This window comes from Punica granatum, chromosome 2, assembly GCF_007655135.1.
Source record: "Punica granatum isolate Tunisia-2019 chromosome 2, ASM765513v2, whole genome shotgun sequence".
Lineage (NCBI taxonomy): Eukaryota > Viridiplantae > Streptophyta > Magnoliopsida > Myrtales > Lythraceae > Punica > Punica granatum.
The window spans coordinates 37,231,874-37,251,858 of NC_045128.1; the positions used below are offsets into that span (position 1 = coordinate 37,231,874).

The window sequence follows — 19,985 nt, forward strand, 5'->3', positions numbered from 1 at the left end:
CGTGATTGGCATTTGGATTCTTTTAAACTTATTCTTTTGGTAGAAGGATTCTCCTCAACTTGAGTTTGGCGTGATTCGGCTTTCCAAAGAAAAGATCCACCTTGTTCGGAAAGTCGACTGTATGTCCACACCAGCTTGATTTCTGAACCATCGAATGCGCAAAAATGAAATGCAGAGGCTCTTAGTCCTGACCCTTCTATCTGCAATTTCCTGAATGTCATTTTTCATTCGTATAGGAACAAAACTTCACCAAATCCATTGCAGCAATTCGAAAATGCTGCAGTTCAACTGTGTTTTTACAGTGGTCTGCCTTTAACTTGAATGCAATGCAACTCTTGATGTGGAATGGACTTGTAGTTTCTGGAAAACGGAGCAAGAAAAAACCAACAAACATTATTAGAACATAACAAATTTATTTGAGATGACGAGATTTTCTCATCCTAAATTTAATCCCAGTTCGGAAATTGACTCAAGCCTGAGTACGAGATGTTTACCAGGCGTTTCAAACCCTAATATCCAGATAAGATCTGCTCACATATACCGCACTTTGTCGATTGCGTCATATTTCGTGTTTCGCATCGGGGCGGATTTGATCATCACTTCAATCTTTAGAGGTCAAATTTGATCACTTCAATCTTGTAGGTGAATGGATAATGGGTCCCATAGGAACTTTGGCAACGGGCATGAGTTTTGAAAAGGGCAGTCCAATAAACAAACAAAGCTGTCTTCTGCTGTCTCCTTTCTCCTCTGCTTTTTGAAAAGAACACTTTCATTAATCTTGACAAACCGCTCCTTCCCTTCTTCCTCAGCTCTGCATCTCAACGGAAAATGCCACAAGGCAAGCTGATGAAGGCGGCAGTGAAGCGACTCAAGAAGCTGTGGCCTCCCAAGAAGAAGAGGAAGAGGCTCTCCTCGGATTGGTACGACGAACACCACCGCCACTGTCTCGACCTTACTCCGCCGCCGCCGCCACTGCTCCACTACCGTCGTTTCTCCTGCTCGAGCTCCTCCCCTTCCACTCAGCCCTCGGCGCCGCCCCTTCCTTCCTGGCTCGAGCCGGACGACACCGGCTACGCCGTGCCTGAGCTGACTTTTCAAGACGAGAGTGGTTCAGGGGTGGCGGAGTCGAACGTTGTCGTGTCTTACCATCAGTACATGGCCCCAGAACCAGCATACGGAGTCCCGTTACTGCCAGCAGCAGATAGAAGGGAGAGATTGGGATCAGGATCGGGATCGGGTGGCGGTTTCTTCGGGTGTCTCGCCAAGTTCGGGATCAATGTGATTCGTTGCTTCTGTCCCTGTTTCCATATCCGGGAAGTTCGTTAGGCTAAACCGGACAAGAGAAAAGCAAACACCGTTCCTGCTCTGTTGTTTAGTTTCCTACTACATAATAAGATGAATAAATGTGTAACACTAATAACTACCTCATACTACAGTCTATTGATGAAAACTGCATTTCTTCCTTTCTGCATGTCTATCGAGGCCGAACGCACCTTATCGCACTCTTTGCGAATTCACCGCTCCCAGGATCAATGAGTTTATACGGTGAAAATTGACGCTCGGATTCTGATGGATATTAAACGATACCAAAGGTTCGGGACTCCGTCTCCCAGGACAGTTTGATCTATTGATGTAAAATGAACTTTGGGCTCGGTCGGTCCACGTGACAATCGGGGGATCCCCCTATACACTTGTTTGGCCAAAAATGCCCTACACATTAACGTACCAAAATTTGGCTCCGAGGCGAAAAGAGGAGATGGTAGATGAAATATTATAAATGGAAAATAAAAAAAATAAAATAAAATCGTCACCACAGGTTTCTGGTGCTTCGACCATCCAGGCGCGTCGCTCCGGTGGAGACAGAGAAGGGGAAGCTCGCCGGAGGATTCGAATCAGCTCCGTTTCCGATGACGACGTCGTTCAGCGTGCTGAGCAGGGGCGGAGGAGTAGGCGGGGGTAGCTCTTCCCGCACCATACTGATAACGGGAGTGAGCAAGGGGCTGGGCCGCGCCCTCGCCTTGGAAATGGCCAAGCGCGGCCACACCATCATCGGCTGCTCCCGCACCGCTGACAAGCTCAAGGCACTCCAGTCTGATCTTCCCGACTCCAAGCACCTCTTCATGAACGTCGATGTCGTAAGCAGCCTTCACTGCATCTGTTCCCCTTCATCTTCCCCCTGCTAGCCTAGATACGTTTAGGGTTTCTTCAGCTCCGTCCGTTCTGATTATGAAATTGTGGCTCGAGAACTAGGAGTGCGTGTACTACTGGTAAATTGCGGTTTTGTGGACAGCAATTCAATGGACTGAGCTGAGTATATATATTCATGTAGAGATCGAATAGCAGTGTGGAGGAGCTTGCGCGCATCGTCATGGAGAAGAAGGGTCCTCCAGACATCATAGGTAGGCTTTAAACAGCTAGACGTTGCCACTTTGGTTGCATTGTTAGATGGACATGTATAGAGTGAATCTTATGGGGAACGTGTCGTCCCACTGGCAGTGAACAATGCGGGTACGATAAACAAGAACAACAAGATCTGGGAGGTTCCTGAGGAGGACTTTGATGCAGTGCTCGATACGAATGTGAAAGGAACAGCAAATGTGCTGAGGCACTTCCTCCCTCCCATGGTCGAAAAGAAGCATGGGATTATCGTCAACTTCTCCTCTGGTTGGGGCAGATCAGGCGCTGCACTGGTAAGTGGTAACTACTTGAGAAATGCCCCTTTTAGTTTTTTTTTTCTTTATAAGTACTAATCCGATATTCAGACATGTATTGAACTGGTCGTTTATGTTATGGACTTGTTGAATCTGCAATTACCATGCAAGCATCGAGGTTCCGATCAATATCTCGTGGTGAAATAAGGTAGACGACAAAGTGGTCTGGTCGCACTCATATGGATGAAATGGGTGATGAAATAACATGGACAATCGAAAGGAAGTATGTGACAGATGGGTTCTGATATTCTTGTGTCTGGGATTCGGGATTGTGTAAAGGGATTATCATCTGTTTCTCCGTGTCATGGACGTATCTATGTCTTGTCTGCATACAACTCTTCTAGGTGATACTCATTACATGTGGATACGCTTCTGGGAGCTGCAACCTGTTTGTGGGGACCCGGGCTGGTCATATGTTGATTGCTGCTCTACAAAATATTACTGACTTGGTTAACTTTAGGGCAAATGTCAGACTATTGATCTCCTTCTGGTGTTCGATTGTATTTTCAAAAGGTTGCTCCTTATTGTGCATCAAAATGGGCTATTGAGGGTCTGACCAGGGCGGTGGCAAAGGAGTTGCCCGAGGGAATGGCAGTTGTCGCCCTTAACCCCGGTGTGATAAACACTGACATGCTCGCTTCCTGCTTTGGCAGTTCAGCTTCCCTTTACCAGGCTCCCGATGCATGGTATGTAGCACTGACTGAAGTACATGTTATTCATATGGCTTTAGATCTTTTGAAGCATAAGACTTGCTGTTTCAATTTCCAAGTCAAAGTAGTGTAGTGGTTTACACATTAGAAAACTTATACCAGCCTGATAAAAGGATTTAGAGCTAATTCAAGTGCTGTGTTGCTTTTGATAATATTATGGCATTGTAGCCATGGTGAATAGACCTTTTTAAACTGGGTTGATTTATTCGGTGTTTGTATGCAAAATGTAGTCTGAATATCTAATGGCTCTCGTTAGCTTAGTCTCATATAGTTTTCTTGTGCTTGAAATCTACCAATTCAAATCAATAATTGGTTGAGGGATGACTGAAGGTTGCAACTGTCTGCTCAGAAACCTCAATTTTGAGCGTTTCTCACCATGGAAATATCACCCACTGAAGTCTTTATAGTGCTTGATCCATCTGCGCACCAGAGAAGGATGATGTAGGACTTGTTATTTGGTGATTTATTAGAAGTTATGAATGTTCTTGTTTTCTTTGTGGATCACTTTATAATCTTTCTTGTCCAACTGTATTCTTTTCAGGGCAGTCAAGGCAGCAGCAATGATATTAAATCTCACGGGATCAGATAATGGTGCATCGCTGACTGTTTGAGGCGAATAATCGACTCAACTAATTCATGCGTTTTCTGCATATGTAAGAGTAGCTTGTTACCAAGGTAGCAAATTGATAATTGTCCTACCAATTTGTAGCTTGATTCTTGTAGATCCGGTCATATGCTGATTTGCTTTTAGGGAACAATCATGCTCTGTTTGTGACGTTGCATTTTTCTGTTCCCTTTCACCGGAAGGGAGAACTACCTCTGAATTGTCTCACTTTTGTTCATGGATTTAGCAGAGACACTAGACAGAGTGGATACTTCTTGTAATTACCATGGTCAGATAAATTTTCCTGGCTAGATAACTGTGTTGAGGCAGATTATTGGCTCAAGGAAACTAGGGAAGAGCAATAAGTTTTATTTGATTTAGAAGTAGGAAAGAAAGTTTTACAGAGGTAGCAACACAGGCAGACGTTGTCCATGCAAATGCCATAGGTAGCATTCGAGGGGTACGTTTTCTTGCAGCCGCTGTCACATGGGCTCATTTTGCAGCCCTTGGGGTCCCTCCATAACAATGACTGGCACTCGTCAGACTCTTTCTGTGCCTCCACCGCTCGGGCCCTAACATCACTTCCTGCAATGACATTCCCATTATTTATCCATTCCAAAGTTAATTAGATTGAGCTTTTTATTGATGCTGTTATTGAATGTAATACGTCAAAATCCACTTCGGTTTGAGAAATGCAAGCCATGAACTATTAGGTGGGAAGAATTGCCACTGGTGGCAAAGATAACAAGGAGAAGCAGAACAGCAGTAATTGATTGGCTTTTCATTGTTAGGAAATGATTGTCTTGAATGTGCAGAAAACTAAGATGCCAATGCCTTGGTTAGTTGTGTATTTATAATACGGATGTATTTGGGGGCTTCTACATTTCTTTTGCAGGTTATTACTTGTAATGTCGACTGCCAGTGAAATTTTACAATTACTCAACTTGCTAAGTTGGCATCTGCATTCTTATGGTGAATTAATAAATGGAAAAAAGTGGGACATCTATCGAAGGAACATAACATGATTCTTGTTACTGTATAAGTTGAATGTACTATTAATAAAGAGAGAAGTGCAACAGGTCCTATGAGTGGGAATTTTTTTGGAATTCAGTCGTATAAGTTTCAATTCGAATTTTTCAATCCTATATGTTTGTTCCGTAGCACATTTTTAGTCATATCCGTTAATAACCGTTAGGAATCTACTGATGTGAACTTCACAATGTTAAACATGTCATAGGTGGCTGTTAATTGTCTACGTGGCCATTTTTTGTTGGCTAAAAATTAAAATGTTAGAAAATAATAAAATGAAATTCATAAATTAGCACAAGAAGTCCACGCGGTAATTTTTCATTTGCTAAAAACTTTTAAAAAAATTACAGTATAATTTACTATTATTTTTAACAATAAAAATATTTTAAAAAATAAAAAAAAATCAATAGAAAATTGTCTCACATACTTCTTATGTTAATTACTAAAATTCATTTTTAATTTTCAACCAATTGAAAACTATCACGTGGACAGTTAACAACCACCTAAGACGGATTGACGGTGTGAAGTTTACGTTAACAGATTCCTAATGGTTATTAACGGATAGACTAAAAGCGCGCTAGAGAGCGAACATATGGGACTGAAAAATTCAAATTAAAACTTATAGAACTGAAGTCCAACAAAATCTAAAATTTATGGGATTTCTGCTGCACTTTTTCCTATTAAGAAATGGAAAAATGTGAACATAACACGTTTCTTATTGCCACGTATGTATATCAACAAATAGAAAATGTAAGACATTTATTATAGGATTTACCTTGGTTAAATGTATATTCTTATAGTTCACCAAAATATATATATATATAACTAATTTATTGAACCCGTGTTGCACGAAATTTGTAATATATATATATATATATATATATATTATGGGAAGTCAAATATGAATTCTATAATTGAAACCAATTTGTAGTTTATATGATTATATAAGAAAAACTAACTTTTATATTACGTAAACTTTAATATAAAAAATTTCATAATTATGCCGGATAATAATAAGTCAAGAGCTCATAAGTAAATAATTCATATAAAATATTACATATGCATAATCTTGATTTTCAATCTAATTTTTAAACATAATTTAATATTCTCAAAATTAAAAATTCATAACTTAATTAATGAAAGAATAAAAATCATAACATCTATAAAATTTACAATTACATATTCGCTGGTATAATTATTATATTTATTTATATAAATATAATAACCATAAAATAATAGTTAACTCTAAAAGTGAATCTCTTTTTCAAAAGTACTTATTTTCTAATTATAATTACAACAAATGTGTAGAACTACATAAAATAAAAAGTTGAATTATATTTCGGTAATATAAAAAATATAAATAAACTAATAAATATATAATTTTTTTTATATCTAAACGGTATAAGATCACTTGTCTACCAATAATTATTAAAAGTAATTACCAAAGTAGATTTTCATATATATATATATATATGTACGTAGATACTTCCAAAACATATATATATATTTCCTATATATATATTTGATTATTTATTTATTTGATAAATATTTTATTCTCTAAATTAATTTTTTATATATTTACGTTTATGCCACTATTTAATACACTTGTTTTCAATTTTATATATCTACCAATAATTATTAAAAATAATCACCAAATCTAAACGGTATAAGATCACTTGTCTACAGATAACTATTAAAAATAATAACCAAAGTAGATTTTCATATATATATATATGTAAGTATTTATATATTTCCAAAACATATACATGTGCATGTATATATTTCTTGAATATATATATTTGTTTATTTATTTATTTGATAAATATTTTATTATATGATTTTTCATATACATATACGCATGTATATATTTCCAAAACATATATACGTATATATATATCTTAAATCTATATATATTTATTTGATAAATATATTATTATGTGAATTAATTATATATATATTTACATTTATACCATTATTTAATGCACTTATTTTCAAGATTATATATATATATATGTATAACATGGATAATTGGAATGGACCATTTCTTCGTTTATGAGTCATTGGATCAATCTCTTTAGTAGGACTCGCATTACAAGAAATTAATATGACAACTTATATATAAAAGGAACAGAGGGCTGAAAAATTTTCCAAAGCGTAATGGATTGTAGGAGTTCGTAATAGTAATTCTTCTGGTACTATTTTTTTAGTATACAAGTGCAAAAAATTCTATGCATTTCCCACCCTCATGCCATAAAATGATTGTTTTACAATTGAATTTGTGACATTTATCTCAACCTCAAATTGATACCTATTTTGCCTTGACAGTTCGAGTATCCGATCCCAATTCTGCCTCGCAAGTGCGACTATTCAGACCTCGATAAATAGATTTAAGAAAAGAGGAGCAAGGAAAACAATTAATCGAGGTAAATAATTAATTGAGGTAATTAATGTTTTGATTTGACCAAAAAAAGGTAATTAATTTTTTGATTTGGAAAAAAAGCCAAACTAAAAATAATAGTAATTTTTTTGGCCAAATATAATAACAGTAGTAATAATTAATAATAGTAATTAATTAAGCGAAAAATTCATAGCAAGGGGATAGCGGGACCGGGCGATTGCATTTTACCGGGGAGAAGCAAATTCTCTAAGCAGACGTCGCCGGCGTGAAAATGGCGCCCCCACTTTTAAATTAATAGCAGACCGAGAAGACGGGAGAAGCTCAGGCGATAGGGTTTTCCAGAGGCGGAGAAGAAGAAGAAGAAGAAGAAGAAGAAGAAGAAGGAGCTCAAGCTCGGAACGGTTTCGTCGATCGAAGATGATTCTACGGACTCCCCCACCGAAGAAGCTGCGAACCGACACGAAGGCCGCCGTGGAGGAGAGCTCCCCGGCCGGGCAACTCCTCATCTACGAGGACCCGCCGGACGCCCCCGACCAGCCCTCCGACCACTTGCTCTGCACCTACCAGTGCCGCCAAATGGTACTCTCTCTCTCTATCTCTTCCCCCCCTCTCTCTACTTGCTTTTCATCCTCAACATGAGCTAGACTGAGGTAGCTAGGGCAATGGCAAAGATCAATTTCATTGCAAGTAATGGATCCTCACTGTTGGTAGCATCAGCAGACGAAGAAATCCGAGGTAGACCGTGCTATCGTGCATTTCACGATTTAGCAGGGGTGGTGATCTGCTTGATCGACGCCTATGAGTGGGGATCAAAATGGTGTTCTCTGGTGTAGTAATGCAGGCTTGCTTGGTTAGATAGGTGAAATTTGCTGAAATGAAACTGATGGATGTGGATGCCATGATGCATGATATCAATTAGATGAGTCCCGAGTTTGCATCTGGTTCTAGGTTGTGGAGTTAGATGGTGGGAGTAGGAGAACTTCTGAGAATGAAAGTTTCGCTTTATGTTGAATTTAAGAGCCAGTTTCAATTATCATTTAATTTTCAGCTTTCATGTTGGTTATGGCGTCCGAGATCAAATTCTGCAAAACCTTCTTAAAATCAAGCCATATGCTGTTGTTGACCCTTGAGCAGTAGTTTGGAGTTTGCTTTCTTCTCGAAGTTAGTAGATTAAGGTTTATGCCGTACTTTCAAGTTAGTAGCTTACGGTTTATGCTGTACTTTCGTTGTCTGCTTTACAGGTTAAATCAGAGTTTTTTGATGCCTTGAGCAGTGCAGAGAAGCAAGCCCGTGATTATCAATCTAAATGGGAGTCATTAAATGATAACTTCGGCAAAGTGGGTGGGTACCAAAGTCAACGTTAGTTAACTATGTATATCTTTACTTATTTCTGAAATTATTTTCCGTTTGCTAGTTTATATTGGCTCTTCACCTTTAGATCCTAAAAGCTGCTTCAAACCTGGATGCTAGAAAAAAATGATTTCCTTACAGTCGTCTTTCTAATGTATCCTTAGATTCTAAATTTGATGTCGGGTAAAATGGAAAGGACTGGGCTGGTCAGAAAGAATATTTTATTGTCTGCTGTGTGGGATTAGCCACATTTTAAAATTTTGAGGAAAAGAAAAAGTTGCTGTTAGTTCAGGGTTTGCATTTGATTCTAATTTTGAGGAGTTTCTCTTTCACTTTTTGTTTGTTGTTGAGATGGTTTCTTATGTGATTTTGCAATTTTAGACGGTGGATCTCTGTATTGCATTTTACCATGTTTGAAATGTTACAGAAGCAGAGAGGAAGCAATTCAGAGAACAGTTCTTATATGCGGAACAAGAACTTGCTGCTGCAAAAGGGCGTGAGCAGGCACTCCAGGAGCAGCTCTTGAAGGAAGTCAATGATTCTAAGGAACGCTTCAAAAAGCAGATCCAATCATATAGTGAGCTTGAGGTGCAATCTGTTTTTGTTCTGCATTGCAACATATGCTATATAATCTGCTTAGAATGTATAGATTTCTCCCCTTGCAATACATAAGAATTCCAAGACTACTCAAAATATTATGCTTATCCTTGGTATGCCAGTTATGTGCATAATTTACTTTGCTTGAAAAAGATATCTTTTGTGTCTATTTAATGCCAAGTATTATCCATAGCTCAAAGTTTGGTTGGTCTCAGCTCAGAGCTTGTCCTTTGTTGTTGCATCTTTCCATGTAGGACAGCTCTTCACAAGGAATGCTGGCAAATTGCCAATAGTTCTTAAGTTAGAGTCACCTTTTGGAAGAAAGCTTGTTTACCTGAAATAAAATTTGATGCACCAGTTTTCTCCCATTTTATCACTTTTACGATCTCTTTTATAATCTTGATAGTAATTTTGTTGGGGTTTTCTTTGTTGCAGGTTAAACTCCAAAATGAAGCTAATCTCCGGAAGAAAGCTGAATTCTCTGCAGCTTCATCTCAGGAGAAAGCAAATACTTTAGAGGGGCAACTAAATCGTCTATCCGAGAGCATGGAAAGGGAAAAGAAGTCCCTCCAAGCAGAGCTTGCACAACTGAAAAGGGAATCAAGACATTCCCTTTCTAGAAAATGTGCAGAGGTAAGAATCTATATAGATATATTTATATATTTAGACATATTCATATTTTCATTGGTCGTTTGCTAAAATCGTTTTCCTGTAGCTTGAGAAAGTGGGGAGCAGAGCTACAAATGCAGAAAAAGAATCAGAGCTGCTCAAGGAGCAAATGGAGGTTCTTAGAAAGCATCTTAATGAGGTGTCTAATCTTCCTCCTTCCCTCTTGATGTTGGAAGTACCAGTTGGTACCCTTAAGTTTTCTGATTGTTGTCACTCGTCATCCTTTTAAAACTTCTTGCTTGAGTGCATGAATTTGCTTCCTCCAGCACTTCTTTCTGATTCTTTCAGATGCATCACATTCACTATAAGCTTATATCTGAATTTTTCTAATTAAAGTAAGTTTTATCTGTTATGCTTTCTTTGCTGATTATCTGTTTATTATGACTTCCTGTCTACAGTGCTTGCACCAGAAGAGTGAGGCAGAGAAAAAGTTGGCTACTTTGACCTTTCAGGAACCCAATTCTACTGATGCAAGTATCTTGGTGAAGCATCTACAAGAAGAGCTAAGAAATTATGTGAGTCGGGTCACACAGAATTTTGTTCTTTCATATTGGTTTCTCAGTCCATTTGCAAAACTGGATAGCACCGATAATTTTTCTCTTAGAGTTTGATTTCTAAATATGAAATTATTCAATTTAGAAAAAAGTAAAAAAAAGTGTAGTGAAGTCACATCAGGGATTTACTCCAATGACTTCATGAAAGAAAGGTTAACCAAAATGAGAGACGCCAACATGCACACGTGATAACGAGGCTAAGAAAAAACTGCATGTGAAAGAGAAGGAAAATGGAAATGAGAGACTCCAACACGCATACATGTTGACGAGGCTATTAAAAATGCAATAAGTATTTGTTTTTCTATTAATTGATCATATTTTCCAACAAGGGACTGACCCAATGTTTAATAGGTACAGGAGATTTGGACTTTATTGATACTAAGTTACTTTGTCAATATTAGACAATGTATCCTGATTTCACAACTTTTTAGGAACATTACAAGTGGTCTCTATACTGAATTAAGTGTATGAATAGTTTAAGGGGTATGTGCTTCACAAATCTGTCCTAATAAATGCCAAACTTTATCATGACTGCAATGTCATTTACATGGATTTCAATTTTTAATTGCTGGCTATGGTGATTACGTATGACAAAAGATATCCTGTTAGCTCAAAAACGTGTCTGTTTTGTGTTGTCTTGGATATTATAGTGTTTTACCTATTGTTATTTATCTCATGACCTTTTTATATTATTCACCTTAATAAGTGGCTTCACTCGTGACCAGGAGTCAGAGGTTCGGGAAGCAAGAAATCTTAAATTATCATATGAGCAAACTGAATTATTGAGGGAAAAGTTGTTTGAAGAAAGGAGCAGAAGGGAAAGGGCGGAAGCAGAGATGTCAAAATTGCAAGAACTCCAGCATAATATGAAAAGTCTAGAGGATGAGTTGTCAGCCTGGAAGCTGATGATGAAAGACATTCCGGGTGTGTCATCCCCTGATGATATACCTGCAAAGTTTGCATCTTTACAGAAGTATGTCAGTACTTTTCTTTGATCCATTGACTGTAAACTTGCCGACTCTGTGATTACCATATACAAATATTTCAATAGGAATGCCCACACGGGATTTTTTTTCCCCACCCAGGATATTGCTGTTGCTTTTATAATTGTCCTGAGTGATGTCATATATGTATTATTTTATTCCAGTTATAAACTTGAATGGGGGATTTCCTAGCTTACTGTTCAGTGTGTAGATTATTTATTTATTAAAATATTTATTTTTCTGATGAATTATAACAGAAGTTTGTGATTCAGTTTTTGAAAAATAACCTTTTCTCCAAATTTTTTCCCCTCCTTATAGTTATATTTGAAAATTAATTTAATCATTTTATCATGTCACCTGCTTTAAATGGCTTTGGATCAGGAAATTTTCAGTTGCATGGAATTGCATCCATTAATATATGTCACCTAAATTAATAATATTGCTTCAGACATGTCCATTTTTAATATTTTAACATGTAATGCAGGGAGGTGTTGGATAGCACGATGAGGCTGGGTGAGTTGAATGCGCATCTGAAACAAAAGGAGGTGGCTCTTGATGAGGCACAACTTGGGAAACAAAGTGCTGAAGCAGATGCTGCACTGGCCAAGGAGAAGTCGGAAGAGATGGTGCAAGAGATTAACCGTATTCAGTCAATGGTAAGTTTTCTAAAAGGTTGTATTTTTGTCCTAATATATATGCGGTTTACTACATATTTAGTTAGGAAAGTATGGAAGGGGTGCAAACCATGTAGGATTCTTGGATAGAAACATAAGATAAATTTAATCTGACAATTTAAACAAATGAAAGGAGAAATTGTTAAGAACAGATATCCAACTTGCAGACCTTGGATAAGAGAGGTTCTGAATGAGAAAAGACATGTTATGAATGAGATGCTAGTTTCTTAGTACTCAAGTTCTTTCTTTCTATTTGTGATAGTCCTTAACGCATACAGAATTGTATGTGCTACAGTATAGTTCGGTGATTTGACAAATGTACTTCACTGCAGCTATCTATGGTCACTGAGGAGCGGGACAAATTGAGGTCTCTTCTTGAGGAATACAAGAGCACCAAGAATGATACAGGAGGGAGGAGAGTGGCTGATGAAGCACTTCTGCAGGTTGCTGATCAGATCCTTCTCATTTCCTGTTTGGGTTTTGTCTTTCGGAGCATTTTTTATCTGATAGATATACCCATGTGCAGGAGCTCCAGTCATCTCTAGCAAACAAGGAAAAGTGCATCAAAGAATTGGAAAGCAGTTTACAAGTGCAAAAGGAAATCAATAATCGTCAGCGAGAAGAGATAAAGTTACTAGGCGAGAAGCTAAACAATGAAGCTAGAAGAATAAAGTCATTAGAAAGGGAAAGTGATCGTCTTCGATCAGAGATAGCTCTTTTGGAGGCCAAGGCATGCAGTTTCAATATTTTGACTATAATTCCACCCGTTTTCTCCCTTTCAATCTGTTCTCTTACTGTTGAAATACAGTTTAGGACATAATGGAAAATTTTCTCGTCCAATTGAGTGCTAACAATATGCAACCCTTGATAAACTTGAAGATTTTTCCAGTGATTGGACAAGGATGTCCTATTTGGTATAATTAATTAATGAATACCATAGGAAGAATTATGACACCAAACAGGACACTCTTTCCATACTAGCATCTAGACGAACCAGGAGATGCTTTGCCTTCTCTTTCCTAGTTAACCTTAGGAAGGTCCTGGAACTTGTTCCTCAAACGGGCCATTACTGCATTTCTATGGGTAAGTTATTTGGTTTCTTGCCTATTTTATTTTCTGACATCATGATTGCCTTTTTCCCACAGCTAGGCCATGGTGATTTTTCTTCAGCAAATACAAAGGTATTAAGAATGGTTAATACCCTTGCAGTTGATAATGAGGCAAAGCAGACCATAGAGGCTCTGCGATCTGAACTGCAGAAGACTAAAGATAAGTTAAAGGCTTTTGAAGAGTTGAACAATCAGTCAGGTATAACTTTCTTTCTCACATTAAAGATGATATCACCGATGATTCAGCCACATTTAGAGTATCTGCTTTTTCCGCAATTCCTGTACTGATTTTGTGTAACAATTTGTGTGAAGTTTTATGCTGCAAAGAACATAAATAATAGATCTTCATATCTCCTGTTGTGGCAATCAAATCGGAACCATAAGTGCCGTGTTATCCCTTTCCTTTCCCTTGTGAGGTTTATTTCCTTTTGATGCGTAGCTATCTCCATCATTCAGGTGATGCTGTTAAATCAGTTGATTCCCATATATCTGAGAAGATAATGCAGTTGAAGGAACAGATTGCTACACTTGAAAAACGTGAAGAAAGGTTTGTGTTTGGCGAACACTATTTTATTCGTTGTTTGTTTGGTCGAGTTCTCATATGTGGAACACTATGGCATGTAGATACAAGACTGTCTTTGCAGATAGAATTTCTGTATTCCGGAGGGCTTGTTGTGAGCTTTTTGGCTACAAGGTATGATTGGCCATGCTGCACATTATGTTTCTTTCCCTATTGAAGATTTGCTCGGACTGGATTATTGTGCAAGTAGCATATCATTCATATTCTATAATATGTTCTCAGATTCCTACCTTCTATGATCCAAATATTGATATTTTTCCTCAGTGAGGTCTGGGGCTTGTCTTTACTGAAGAATGCTATGCTAGACTTCTTTTTCCCAGCTCTCTATATTCTTATGGGCCTCCAGTAGTTTCGATTCCTCTTATGACCACTAATATGTACTGTTATGTTAACTTGACATGGATTTCTTCCCATCAAATCGATAGTTAAGGATATATCCTCCTGCACTGTTTCATCATTGGTTATCTTACTCATCACCGAATTGAGACTTGATGGTGATCGTCTCCCTTGTATCTGATGACAGATTGTGATGGATGAGCACCAACGTCCTAATGGAATCCCGGTAACACGATTCACACTTCAATCTATTTATGCCCAAAACAATGAGGAGAAGCTTGAGTTCGAATATGAATCAGGGAACATAGCAATCCTGGTGAGTTGAAAATCTATTGTTTTAAAGATTTATCGGTTTCACAAGTAACTCAGATATGCTGTTCTCTCCACTTAGAAGTGACCATGAGAATTATTGCTCTATTTTCTGTTTCTTAACAGCCAAATGCATACAGCTCTCAGCCTGACATATCCCAGCAGGTATGTTTTACGTAGTCTGGAAATATGCAGTTTGCAGTGAGCATGTCCTTTGCAGTGAACAATGTTCTTATAACTATCACCAACTGCTCGTCATTTTTGCTGATGGTAAGCTGTCTCCTGTTCCATATGACGGTAGTCGTTGAACCTTATCTTTGCATCTGCAGGTTGGAATCTTCATTCACAAGATGAATTCTATTCCAGCTTTCACAGCCAACTTAACTGTGGAATCCTTCAACAGGCGAACCTTATCTTGAAGTGAGGTAGGTATCTCCACCGCCTCCCGCTAAGATAAAAAAGAAGCTATGATTCGCTACGCTGAACTTGATGAACCGGAGAGACTTTTGCATACGTCACTGTGGACCTTTGGTTCATTTGAGTGCAAAGTTAAGGATCTTCATTGTAGGAGTGACTGGGCTTGCCATGAAAACTAGAATCGTGGTCACGCTGGTTGGATTCCCCTCTTGCCTCGGTATCTTCATTGTGGTTGGTATGAGGCTGATTTGGTGCTCCGACTCATGACTGCTGCACCTGCAGGCCCACATGGGTGGAGTTATTTCTGTAAATTGCCTTTTTGGAGTATTATTTATTTCGTATTGTTATTTTGTTATTGCCATCACGCTGGTTATTAATTACGGTTCGGTAGTTAAAACATGTGAACGTGATGAGATAAGTCCGTAGGCCATTTTTTTCTTGGGCTGAATTCCTGCCAATCGAATTGCTTATGTTCCGCCCGTGGGTAGTCCACTTTCCAGTCCATACTGAAGCAGGCCAGGCCCATTTAACACACAACTCGGGCCAACCCTAGTGAAACGCTTCCAGGTGAGATCTTTTCTCCGAACCATCCTAGCCCAAAGGATAGAACTCATAGCCCATGATGGAGTGGATAATTCACTGGGTCCATTTGACTACTGGCCTGGAAATGAAGCGAGTTGGGCCATCAAACGATGCCTCACCGCTGGGACAACAACGACGCGATCATAACGCCACAAATATCATGACACCCTTTAATAGTAAACGAAGATGTCTTGACATGATTTGTACAGTTCCAAGTCCAGCAGAGGGAGATAAATCAACTTTATGCTTACTAATTTGCTCCATAATGAAAAAGACTTAGCTAGACAAACAGGGAGAAAAAAAAGGAATAATAATAATAATAAAAAGTTAAAAGACAAAAAAGCTCGAAGGTTTTGAGGAACTATCTAAAGTCCTCCGTCATCACTCGTCTCGGAGTTAGCACCCTTGAGATGCAAGTGTTTCTCCCTCTTCTGGAACTCTGTCAAGCCTTTCCCGCTACCCGTCACCCCAACTTTACCGTTGGGATCATCGGGAGACTTGAATATGCTCTCCCGCTTCCTCCCCGAGAAGAACCCAACCTGCACAGTGCATAAAACATGGAAATCATCAGTCGCCAACAGTCAGTTTACCTAAAGGATCATGCAAACAACAGACACCAGCCTGCAACATTGTACCTTCTTGGCCCTGCCTTTGGTTGTCTGAAACTGCTGCCACGCATTCTGCCTCTTATTCTGCGCAGCCTCACGTTCCTCCAACCTCACCTTTGACTTAAAAGCATGTATCTTCTTCTTCTTTGCTGCTTTCTGTTCACACGAGATCATGAAAGTTACCAGAAAGAGAGAAATGCGATATATAAATTGAAAGCACACCAAAAATTTAGAGCATGCCAACAAAATAACTCTGCCAATAGTCACGGAATTGTCCCATAACCTTGCTTCAGTTCAATCAATTGACACATAGTTTGGAACTGCGGACACTACTTACCACATCCTCAGGGTCTTCAGGTGCAATACGAAGCTTTGCTGGCAATGTCTTTGGCTGGAATTCAACAGTTGCAGCTTGTGCAATCTTTCGCTTGATAGCCTGTTTTGTAGCTTCAGCAACACGCTCAGCTTCCAGCAAAGCATCTACAGGTTTTTCTTCAATTCCCCTGACATTATCAGGGTCCACCTTCAACCAGAAAAATCAGAGCAAACATGACTATCCATGCTCAGAAACTTCTATAATAAGTTTATGCAGAAGAATCCAAACTTAAAAAATCTAACAAGTCATTAATTGGCAGTACACATGACAGATATGTGGTAATGAATTTAGCAACTATTAACACTCGCAGCTTACAGTCTTTCTCTGGTCATTAATTGGCAATACACATGACAGATATGTGGCAATGAATTTAGCAACTAATAACACTTGCAGCTTACTGCCTCTCTCTGCTGAGTAAACTAGTGGCAAATTCAAGGTAGGTGGCCTCATTAAATTATTGATTTCATAATATATAGAACAAAACAAGCAACTGGAGATCATCAATAAACAGCCAACCCTGACCTTATCAATTTGTTTCTCCAACCACAATGTCCATCTAAAAAGGGAAGTTCCGCTACGCCAGACTTTCCTACTTACTTAAAACAGAATATCATGGAATACTGTTTTGAGTGTTGACATAAAAAACTTTACTGACCAAGGCCTTCAGAAAGGCTATAAGAGAACAGGTGCAGAAGACATATATATAGAGCTACTTGAGGAAAGAAAAAGCACTCGGGTCAATCCCAATAATGTCATTGTCACCGCCAGGTTGAATATCCTTCATCATGAGAACACATAAGTCGATTTCAATATCACAAATCACACATCATAATACATCACATAAATCAAACATGAGACAACATGAATCATCGAGATAGACATGTGGCACAAGTCAAAAACTAAAGCTTTTCCTACCTCTTCCCTGTTTCCCCAACTGTCATATGTAACATAATATCCATTTGGAGTGTAAGCCTCAATGGTTGCATCATACCTGTAAATTCAACTAATCAAATGCAGAAAGAACAAAGGGTAAAGCAAATGAAAAGATTAATCAGAATGGGAAGAAATTGTCATCCAAAGGTTTGCATACCATTCCCCATCTTCACTCCAAACAGCTTGAACTTTAGATCCAATGGGAAACCTCTCATGATGATCAGGAAAACCTTCCACTGGCTTCATCATGGCAATAATTAGGTTTGTGTAAGAATGAGGACAACATTATTATCGGCACATTCTGAATGCTAAACAGACCATTGCTGTGACTAATCTATAATAGAGAAAATTCCAGCTAACTCAAGGGAAGTATTCAAGCATGCCAATGCAAAGAAAATATTTGAAAAAACCAAACACGAAAAAGAAGAATGAAAATAAATAAAAGATCAATTTTACGATTATCTTGCAGGCCTAATGCCCAAGATTTCCATCTTTCGATCAATTTATTTACCTACACAAACTAAAATGCACGAGATTAAGATTTTCCGGAATATATTTTAAGCAGCGTAATGGTGATACTTATATACCAAAGCCAGATAGAAAATTGAAAATTTAGAGCACAGACATAGTATGCCTTGCTACAGTAGTCACCAAATGTTACGGCCATAATTACAAAGTGAAAGCTCTAAGACAATAAGACATACTGATTTATTATTTACCAGCCCCTCGGTTTGGGATATGCCAAGAGATTCACTGGTACTTGCACCAATATCTGATGCAGAAATCTCATTCTGTCTTGCAGTTGCAAGAAGTTCTTCCGTTAAGGCAATTACCTGCATTCCAAACACAGCAACATACAAGGTGAACAATCCATGAAGATTAGTGGCTGATATTATAAAGGCCAAATCGTTGTGAAAAATCGAACTTAGAATCTCAGTTTGAACATCTCAAATCAGGGAAGAGAAAGAGAGGCAGGCTGTCCATCATGGCAATGCAGACCTGCAAAGGAACCAACATAGACGTGATGGCCACCAATATTCGCATTTCAAATAAATTTAAAAAAAAATTTCTAACTCCAAATTCTTATTTCCCCACTGCATAGTAGCTCATTGCCTCTGGCCTTGAGTGCTCTTGAAAAACCAACCTCACCTTGCAACAAGTTTAAGCAAAAACACCGAGGAGCAACAATCTGATGAATAGTATTGCTTGTTGAACAGCGAGCAATACATTCAAGAGATCCGCAAGGAAAGAGAGTAGATGAAAGAAAAGAAGAGGTAACCATATGGTTCAGCTATCTTATGTGCTCTGAGTAGGAGGACGACAGGAAAATGGTAGAAATGACACGGATTATCTTAGTAGCGAACAACTGCGAAACAAAGGCTCAAACTTGGAAAGGAAAAACAGCATAGTTCGTCACACCACCTCTGCAAGTTCTTTTTGCATATCAGCATATTCTGCGTTTCCAGGATCATCAGCCAAAAGCTGCCTAACCTGCCAACATAAGTGGTGTCAAGTCATTACAAGAGTTGGATAAAAGTAAACCAACAATCTACATCTGCCTCCATGCACCCATATGACCGTTGTGCGTCACGCTGAACATAAACACGAAGGATTTCAGTCAAAACCATATTAAATAAAGAACCCTAAACACCAGCAGGAACCATATTACTACCAGTGGTTCTCAAAAGCTGAGCCTTTTTACCAATTCTGATGCACTTGGAAACAAAGCCTAATGCCAGAAACACCTCCCCGCAATCTTAAATAATTACAGAAAGTTCAAGAAAACCCTAATTCTCTCCAATAGATCAATCAAGTCGAACAACCCTAAGTCAGAGAAAAACCCTAAGTCATCACTAATCGACGCAGGGCAAACAGAATCGACTCCGGCGGAAAAAGCACGATAGCAAAACCGAATTCACCAGAAAAGCACATCGCTTTAGCGGTGCGAATTCCACAGTGGCAAGAAAAGCATATTCAGCTGCCGGTGTGATCGAGGAGACATACAAGTTGGGAATTCAATAAGACGGAGGATCAGCGAGTTAGAGAGAAAGTAGAGGAAGGGAGCAGTACCTGCTGGAGTTGATCCTTGTAAATGGAGAGGTTCGAGGCGAGCTCATCTATGCTGAGCTCTTCTTCTCCTCCTTGCATCCTCGACGGATACAGCACCGACACAGAGAGAGAGAGAGAGAGAGAGAGAGAGAGAGAGAGAGATCACAGCTTCGACAAAAAAGCCGGAGATTGAGTTTGATGGAGGTCGAGGACCGACGTCGAGAGCTCAGTCGATTGAATACCAGACGCAAGAATGGATGCTCGTCCACGGAGAGAGAGAGAGAAAGAGAGAGAGAGAGAGAGAGAGGATGTCTCCCATGAATCGGATAATCATATCACTTCCGATTTGCTTATTGGGCTTTCGGCCCAAATTTTATGTGTGCGGGCCACCTGGACTTTTGGGCCCA

At 38.8% G+C, this 19,985-nt stretch overlaps 4 protein-coding genes across 8 annotated transcripts; 3 read left to right on the plus strand and 1 right to left on the minus strand.

Moving 5' to 3' along the window:
• Positions 1 to 828: 828 nt before the first annotated feature.
• Positions 829 to 1,326, plus strand: LOC116193954. Its single transcript, XM_031522692.1, has one exon. It carries the CDS (start codon positions 829 to 831, stop codon positions 1,324 to 1,326), a length of 498 nt encoding a protein of 165 aa, XP_031378552.1.
• A 417-nt stretch (positions 1,327 to 1,743) lies between these two features.
• On the plus strand, positions 1,744 to 4,671 carry LOC116195273 (NADPH-dependent pterin aldehyde reductase). 2 transcript variants are annotated; one of them, XR_004154610.1, is made up of 6 exons: positions 1,744 to 2,135; positions 2,330 to 2,399; positions 2,497 to 2,690; positions 3,225 to 3,397; positions 3,752 to 3,862; positions 3,963 to 4,671. XR_004154610.1 is itself a non-coding variant. In XM_031524342.1 (5 exons), exons 1-5 carry the CDS (start codon positions 1,908 to 1,910, stop codon positions 4,030 to 4,032), a joined length of 735 nt encoding a protein of 244 aa, XP_031380202.1. In that variant the 5' UTR covers positions 1,750 to 1,907; the 3' UTR covers positions 4,033 to 4,671. The 2 variants fall into 2 exon arrangements, 1 of the variants encoding a protein (XP_031380202.1); XM_031524342.1 differs by lacking the exon at positions 3,752 to 3,862 and having other exon boundaries at positions 1,750 to 2,135.
• A 2,988-nt stretch (positions 4,672 to 7,659) lies between these two features.
• Positions 7,660 to 15,488, plus strand: LOC116196699 (mitotic spindle checkpoint protein MAD1). 3 transcript variants are annotated; one of them, XM_031526555.1, is made up of 17 exons: positions 7,660 to 8,031; positions 8,694 to 8,811; positions 9,230 to 9,390; positions 9,835 to 10,032; positions 10,115 to 10,207; positions 10,467 to 10,583; positions 11,348 to 11,595; positions 12,090 to 12,261; positions 12,612 to 12,722; positions 12,806 to 13,009; positions 13,425 to 13,587; positions 13,845 to 13,935; positions 14,013 to 14,082; positions 14,492 to 14,620; positions 14,740 to 14,778; positions 14,943 to 15,038; positions 15,182 to 15,488. In XM_031526555.1, the coding sequence occupies exons 1-16, from the start codon at positions 7,870 to 7,872 to the stop codon at positions 15,030 to 15,032; spliced, it is 2,166 nt and encodes a 721-aa protein (XP_031382415.1). In that variant the 5' UTR covers positions 7,660 to 7,869; the 3' UTR covers positions 15,033 to 15,038; positions 15,182 to 15,488. The 3 variants fall into 3 exon arrangements, with proteins under 3 accessions (XP_031382415.1, XP_031382414.1, XP_031382416.1); XM_031526554.1 differs by having other exon boundaries at positions 14,943 to 15,488; XM_031526556.1 differs by having other exon boundaries at positions 7,661 to 8,031; positions 8,694 to 8,793; positions 14,943 to 15,488.
• Positions 15,489 to 15,756: 268 nt separating this feature from the next.
• On the minus strand, positions 15,757 to 19,884 carry LOC116196700 (survival of motor neuron-related-splicing factor 30). 2 transcript variants are annotated; one of them, XM_031526559.1, is made up of 8 exons: positions 19,600 to 19,884; positions 18,952 to 19,020; positions 18,249 to 18,362; positions 17,687 to 17,769; positions 17,512 to 17,587; positions 16,558 to 16,743; positions 16,248 to 16,376; positions 15,757 to 16,151 (listed from the first exon to the last, which is right to left on the minus strand). In XM_031526559.1, exons 1-8 carry the CDS (start codon positions 19,675 to 19,677, stop codon positions 15,978 to 15,980), a joined length of 909 nt encoding a protein of 302 aa, XP_031382419.1. In that variant the 5' UTR covers positions 19,678 to 19,884; the 3' UTR covers positions 15,757 to 15,977. The 2 variants fall into 2 exon arrangements, with proteins under 2 accessions (XP_031382419.1, XP_031382418.1); XM_031526558.1 differs by having other exon boundaries at positions 18,234 to 18,362.
• Positions 19,885 to 19,985: the final 101 nt, after the last annotated feature.